At 47.5% G+C, this 7,500-nt stretch overlaps 1 protein-coding gene across 1 annotated transcript in view; it reads left to right on the top strand.

Moving 5' to 3' along the window:
- The first annotated feature begins 395 nt into the window (after positions 1 to 395).
- Positions 396 to 7,500, top strand: part of LOC134059413 (NACHT and WD repeat domain-containing protein 2) — a 54,363-nt gene continuing 47,258 nt past the window's right edge. Inside the window, exons 1-2 of the mRNA XM_062515806.1 lie at positions 396 to 426; positions 734 to 905. Coding sequence (XP_062371790.1) covers positions 755 to 905 — 151 coding nt within the window. The 5' untranslated portion in view covers positions 396 to 426; positions 734 to 754. The remainder of the gene's footprint in view (positions 427 to 733; positions 906 to 7,500) is intronic.

The following is a 7,500-nucleotide window of genomic DNA, read 5'->3' as shown; positions in this document are numbered from 1 at the left end:
GTGTGCGTGTGTGTTTGTTTTGTTAACAGACGAACACCCTTTCCGTGACAAACTCTCTTACTCTGTTTTTTTGTTGCGCAGATATAGGCTGCAGTTTTACTGAGTAAAGTAAATGTGGTGTCGTTGTTGCAACCAAGGGAATTCACAGTGCAGGACAACTCAACTTTTCCCTTGCGCCAGTTCTCGTAACATAACATCAGCAATGTTATGTATCTGACAATAAATGGCATATGCATGCAGCCTTGACATGCATATCTGGATATTCCAAGTCGGAATCACCGACTCCTAATCTCTCTTTGTTGAGACGCGCTCATACACACCGACGTCTCATTGTTTGCCTGCAAAAAGGATTGGAGGGTGCAGGAGGCAGTCAGCATCTTCCAGCCCGCTGATTTCTGTTGTGGATTTTCTCAGATTGTGCAAGAAGTATGTATTATTGGCATTGATACACGCTGTTACGAAACTGGCTATGTGAGACTGCCACATCAACAAATAGTTCCCATACATTTATTTAGCCTTAAATGCAGGTCACTTGCATGAGTTGAATGGGTTGTGACAGCCTGTGTTCTCCCACTTATGTGTATACACGTGTGTGTGTGTGTGTGTGTGTGTGTGTGTGTGTGTGTGTGTGTGTTCATTCCAGCATGTTTGCAATCCCTGTGACTTTATACTACACTCTGGTAATTTCTACATCACTTACTTGTATTATACCACTCGTTTTCCCCCTGTACAGCCACGCTGGAAAGCGTCCCCCATGTGGCCGTCAGGAGTCGGGAGCAGGCAACCCAATCCCCGGGACTCCGCGCTCCGCAGGGCGGCCATCAGCGGCAACGTCCTTGCGCTCCCACCTTTCCACGTCCCCACCGGCAGGGCTGTCCGGGTCTTCATCTGCGCCAATCCCGACGGTAAGCACATTTTTGGCACACGATCAAGCACTGCTCCTCAGAATGAGAGAGAGAGAGAGAGAGAGAGAGAGAGAGAGAGAGAGAGAGCGAGAGCGAGCGAGAGCTGTGTGTGTATGTTTGTGCGAGCGTGTGCGTGAAAACTTATGAATGTGAGAGATTGTGAAAAGTTATTGAAAATAGAAAGGGGATAATACATACTTCACTTCAGGTTTGAGGAAACCAACTGACACCTGTTAATGTGCTTTATGATATGAGGGGAGTGCAACGTTGGTTCCCCACCATATCTTGTTCACAGTAATTTCCCAAACATTCCTTTATTCATAACAGAATTCAGGCAAGCCCAGGACCCGTGTATTATTGCCGTAAACTAAAGGGTTGTGGTTTCTCTCTCCGCGCTGATCTTAGCAATGAGACTGTCATGTGTCTTCGGTGGCATGATGATAATTTGACTCGACGTGAGCGGACAGCGGCGACTACAGTAGCAGAACGAGCCAGGCGTGTTGGGAGATGCTTCAGTTGGAACAAAGCATAGGGCACTGTTCGCTTAAAACTATTAAAGAACGGGTAATAATTATACCTTGTGGTGGTGATGTGGTTTTGAGCGCCATGAACAATAGTAAACATAGCGCAATAGCTACACTAGACATATTGACGTCCTCATGGTTGTTGTCTCCTCCCGGTCTCATTTCAGGACTTCCTCTTTATTTTCTGGCGCTCAAATCTCGCGTGATTGTTTTGATATTGTTTGACCAGAGCGCAATTTACACGGAGCAACAGACAACGGAGGAGCTGCGGTCACGCAGTGATGCACGAAACTGACTCAGTGGATCAGAAATGTCAGTGAGGCGCGCCCGACTCCGGGTCGTTAGTTAGTGGAAGACATCCACACGCTGCGAAGGATCTGAATGCAGGCTTCAGGGGAATATTTAAAAATAGGCCTTCTAATTTGGGAGTAAACAAGTCAAGTGAAACAGAGAGAGGGTGTGAGAGTGAACAAGAGAGCGAGCCAGAGAGAGAGAGAGAGAGAGAGAATCACACCCGTCTCTAAATATAAAGCATCATCACTTGTGGTTAGCTGGACTATATGGAGCAAGCAACACGCACTAACAGAGCTTTAAGTCTAATAAGACAGTTTCAGCATTTTGCTCTGATTCCATTTATCTGCCACCTGTGGTGATTGTCCACTCTGAGGCTGACCAGCAGTTGAGTCCAGCGTTCCTTCTGGTCGAACAGCGCGGGTTCCTTCCAAGTCCGCCTGGCTCCTCAGTGCTCAGCGCCCACAGCGACAACAAGCCAGAGAGCCAGGTTTGTTATGGGTAGCAATTGATGACTTGAAACGAATTCATCCTGGCACACTTCGCCACTTCTCCCAATTGGGCTTGGGGTTGCCATGGAGAAGTGCACAATCGCCAGACCAACCAATGGCACTGCCGATTGATCTGTCTGCAGACCTTGCGCTCCTCTCCTTGCCCGCCAGGTGTTGAGGAGACTACGGGAATCTTATCTATCTTAGCCGCCCAGCTGTAATGGGTTTAGGGGTGATGTGTGTGTGTGTGTGTGTGTGTGTGTGTGTGTGTGTGCAGGACTGCGTGTGTGGGTCTGGGCCCCCCAGGGCTCTATTTTTGGGTCAGGGATGTGTGAGCCGAGAGAGACCTCTTCCTCCTCCTCCTCCTCTTCCTCCTCCTCTACTGCTTCCACTCTGCTGGGGTGGTGCAGAGCGGTGGATTCGCCACAGAGCTGGAGAAGGATCAGAGTTGGAATCTTTTCCCCTCAGTTTGTGTGTGTGTGTGTGTGTGTGTGTGTGTGAGAGAGAGAGAGAGAGAGAGAGAGACAGCCTCAGGCTGCAGTGTTGGTGCAATGCTCCAGTTTGGTAAGCACTAGAGGGTGCAGTTTTTGCAGTAAAGACCTACTAAGAGAAAGGAGATTTGTTGGCCAGCCACACACACTGACATCCACACACACACACACACACACACACACACACACACACAGACACACACAGACACACACACACACTTACACACAATCACTCATGTGATTCAGTGTGTGTGTTTTACTGCAGGTAGTTGTGCTGATGCAGAAACTTTCACCTGAACTTACATCTGCATGTTTATGACCAACATTGATCAGTGATGCTCTATGGTGATTGTGTATTGATGACCATCATTTGGTGTGTGTGTGTGTGTGTGTGTGTGTGTGTGCGTGTGTGTGTGTGTGTGTGTGTGTGTGTGTGTGTGTGTGTGTGTGTGTGTGTGTGTGTGTGTGTGTATTGGCAAGTTGAGGACGTTGCTTGTCTTGTACATCACTTCATAAGGCCTCACTTAAGTCAACTTCAGAACGCGCAAACCTTACAACAGTCAGAAATTCTGAGTTTGTGCTTGCCTCATCAAACCATTACTCTGACCTGTTCAGGTTCAGCGTTATCGCCTCCGTGAAATCTCATCCATCCCCACTTGTGATGATGATGCACACAGCAACAATAGCATCAATACCCAATCATTTGGCATTCACTCGAGTTCTCCCTCTGTCAGAAAGAAGGCCACTTCCCCCGACTCTCCGACAGTTCATAAATGACTGTTATTACAGTCGGTGGAGTCGACTCCACTCACTCGCGTACATCAGTGAGTAAATACCAGCCCACGGTCATCGTACCAGTGTTCTGTAAATAGCATGGTGCTGCGTCCTGGCATCATATTGAGTGTAATGCTATATTAGCATAATGGCTACACACCAGCGTGGAATAAATCAAAGGAGACACACGCGTGTGTGACGGGAAGACCTAAGGAAGCGACGTGCTCGCACCGATAAATCATTCCTGACGTCCGTTTGGCTCGATACGAATTTCCGCCTCGATACGAATGGGCAAAGCCCCTGCTGCTCAACTTAGTGCTGGCTGGGGCGAGATGTGGCACGACTGCTTTTTTTTTTTTGCTTGATCAATTGAGATTGCCGGGAAAAGAGCAGAGGCTCCTGTCTCACGCTGTCAGTTGGGTGCGCGATCAGCGGGTGTCGAAGAAGCCGATGCAGTAATGAATCTTTTGGCATTTCTATCAGTACTAAACAAGCTTCCTGTGTGGTACTAAATAAGCTTCTCATGTGTGTGAGTGTCCGTGTGTGCATGTGCGTGTGTGTGTGTGTTTGTGTGCGCTTGTGTATATTTGTGTGTGTTTGCGTTTGTGTTCACGTGAGAGAGAGAGAGAGACAGACAGACAGAGAGTTTGTGTGTTCACTTTGCTACTGGTTTGTACACGTGCATTGTCATATTGAGGAGTTCATTTTAGAAATGTATAACTTACTTTTAAACAAATGCATATCATTGGATGATTATTATGATTATTGGAGGGTAAAGTATGGTTAATCCCAATAGCGATAGTCAGTCCTTGTTAAACGACTTTATCAGCATGGCAAGCTTGGCCTTAAAGGTCCACTATGCAAGATTTCCACCTTTATGAAGTCAATTTGATGGTAAACGAACTTGTAAAAAGCAAATCGTTCATCTAGCATAGCTACACAGCATAGACGTAGTGAGTTGCTACCGAGAAAGCCAGCCATGCAACTTCAAGAATGGTGGCCTGGCAAATCTCGCGAGGATCGTGAAACATTACCTTGTCAGTAGGTATAGCTCTTTGGAGATTGTTTTTGCCTGTTGCTAAAAATAATTATCATTGTGTACGGGGGGGGGGGTGTCAAATAAAGATACCTAAACCTGCATAGTGTACCTTTAAAACATGATCATGTTTAGGAAGCTGTCAGCTCCACATAACCACCCCATAGCCTGGTGCACACCTCTCTCTTTAAACCCCTTCCTGTTCCTCACGTCTCAGCCACAATAATGAGTGGAGTGCCCCCCCCCCAACCCCCCCCCCCCAACCCTTCCTTCCCCCCCAGCTGGGCCCTAGCCTCGCTAAAGAGTCATTTATATGCATCGATCTGCTCAGAGCCTTTTACCGATAACACAGAGCTCCCCCTCGGGACCGGCTGCTCACGGGCGACGCAGAGATGGAGGTGGGCGTGCTAGCTAGCGACGGCGTCGGACAAGCACGCTAATGCCTCGACTGAGGGGGGGGGGGGATTAGAACAGCGAGCAAACGAATGGCTGTTGTTTTTCATTAGTGGGGGTAGGGTGCGTGTGTGTGTGTGTGTGTGTGTGTGTGTGTTTGTGTGAGGGGTTAGAGGTCTGTGTGAAGCAGGCTGTGGCTGTAAGAGACGAGTAAACAGGTGTTGGGAATTTCTGGCACACAAGACACGGATCAGAAAGCAGGAGTGGTGTGTCCCAGCGTAAGCAATAAAGGGATCGGTGAAAATATTGGTACGATAATATGGATCTTCCCATGTGTAACATCTATGATTTAATTTTTTTTGGTCGATGCACTTTTGCACACACACACACACACCCAACCACCCACCCACACACACAGACACACACACATACACACATGCCACTTACCCAAAATCCAAATGTTCTCACTTTTTCTTCTGTTCCTCTCACGAGTCTTCCTCATCCCTCCCTCCCTCAGACAGACCTCTCTCTCTCTCTCTCTCTCTCTCTCTCTCTCTCTCTCTGAGTGAATGCTGGTCGTCTATCATGTCAGATGTCTATGGCACGTGAAGCACGAGAGCCTGAGATGCCACAGACTTGGCCATCTCAGACTTGGCCATCTCAGGCTTCAGTCTGCCATCGGCAAGAGGAGCAGAGGAGGTAGCTGGCAGAACAATGCATGAGGCATTAGCCAATAGAGAGAAAGAGAGAGAGATAGAGAGAGAGAGAGAGAGAGAGAGAGAAAGAAAGAAAGAGGAAAGCAGCCTCCACATAAGAATGAGAAAGTGAGAGAGAGAGAGCGAGAGAGCGAGAGAGAGAGAGAGAGAGATGAAGATAGGTATGGAATAAAAAATGGATGAAAGTGGAGAGAATGACAGAAAAAGAGAGATGCGCTGAGAGAGTAAGAGTGTGACAGGCCGAGGGACGCAGAGAAAAGAGTGAATCGATTCGTGACATGAATGACTCTTATTTATTAGTCCACTGCACTGTGAGACTGGGAAGTGTGTCTGTGTGTGTCTTTGTGTGTGTGTGTGTGTGTGTGTGTGTGTGTGTGTGTGTGTGTGTGTGTGTGTGTGTGTGAGTGTGGGTGTGTGTGTGTGGCTAACAGGAGCCTGCCAAGGGACTGCTGCGTCCATTTTCACCTTCCACTTTGCCCCCTCACGCCTCCTGTGGGAGCCGACTCCAGCCTCTCAGACTGTTTTGGCGGCTTCTCTTCATTGCTCCCGTCGGGCCCTCATGGGTGTGTGTGTGTCTGTGTGTGTGTGTGTGTGTGTTTGTGGGGGGGGGGGGGGTGCTTCTCATTCCACACCCTCGTGACCTTCTCTCACCGAGCGCCAGACAAGACAGAGTAGCTTTAACACCACTGCCACTGCCTCTGCCACTGCCAAAGAAATATGGAGGACCGCCTCGTTTTACATTGTGATACCGATCAATACCTGTGATTTCTTGAAATGTATACCTTAGAGGAGAGAGGTGTATAATAATAATAATAATAATAATGATACTGTACATAGGTTTTATATAGCGCTTTTATAGGTACCCAAAGTTGCTTTACAAAAGCACAAAACAAAAAGGACACAAAAGGACAAAACAGTACATACATGCATACATGTACATGTACAAACACATATAAAAACAGATACTCAAAAACAACAATACACAGAGAGTATCTCGCTCTGAGGTCTGTAACTATCAGCTAAATGTTTTGCTGTTTGGCTCAAATGTTACCCAATGAGGAAACTTCCAAATTGATTGACATCCAACTCCACCACTGACATTTCGTTTGGACAGCACATTTCAGTGTGATTCATTTCCCATCCGCGTTATTCCCAGTTGCCCAACTGAAGTGGCCATTACCATACGCCTGTTGTGATGCATTAAAGGTGGACAGCTGAGGTGTGTGTGAGTGTTCGAGGGACTCCTGGGCGTTTTTATAGCCCAGCCTTCTGTCAAACGCCACAAAAGTGGCGTCTCAAGGTGCACTCTAAGGGTTAAAGGTCACACAAGCGTGTCCAATGGGGACAAGGCTACAGTCTGGTGGACATAAGCAATGCACTCACAGCAGCTGCTAATAGAACGACTGAGTCAGCTAATCAAAGTCTTTATTACCTTGTTAGAGCAACAGTACTTGTAAGTGTTTTTAGAGGGCGTTTGTAATTGTTCTTGGAGGGTAGATTACCTGACTGCAGACTTGGTATGCTCGATGCGGAGGAATGCAGAGGAATTTTCCGCGAATGCCGTCGTCGGAGCCCAGTGCTGAACGATTGGAACGATTTAATGATTCGGTTCTCGTTTTTGTTCTGAGCTCGGCCCCCTCAAATGGACACAAAGTCCCCTGCTTAGATGGTGTGAAAATATCTGGCATTGACCAAGACCGCAAACTGGTCCTTTGGTCATTTTTTTTTGTGGAATGTTGTTGTTGTGGTTGTTGGCTGTGCTAATTTCTGGAGTCACATTGAGAGGTTATATTTTGGTGGAATGTGAATGTTGGTGTGATTTGCGTAGGAGTGTGTGGACCTGTTGTCCCTCTGTTTAGCTATATTTGTGTGTCCCTCC

This window comes from Sardina pilchardus, chromosome 16 (assembly GCF_963854185.1).
Source record: "Sardina pilchardus chromosome 16, fSarPil1.1, whole genome shotgun sequence".
In the NCBI taxonomy this organism is placed as follows: Eukaryota; Metazoa; Chordata; class Actinopteri; order Clupeiformes; family Clupeidae; genus Sardina; species Sardina pilchardus.
This window is presented reverse-complemented; position numbering and strand designations above follow the sequence as displayed.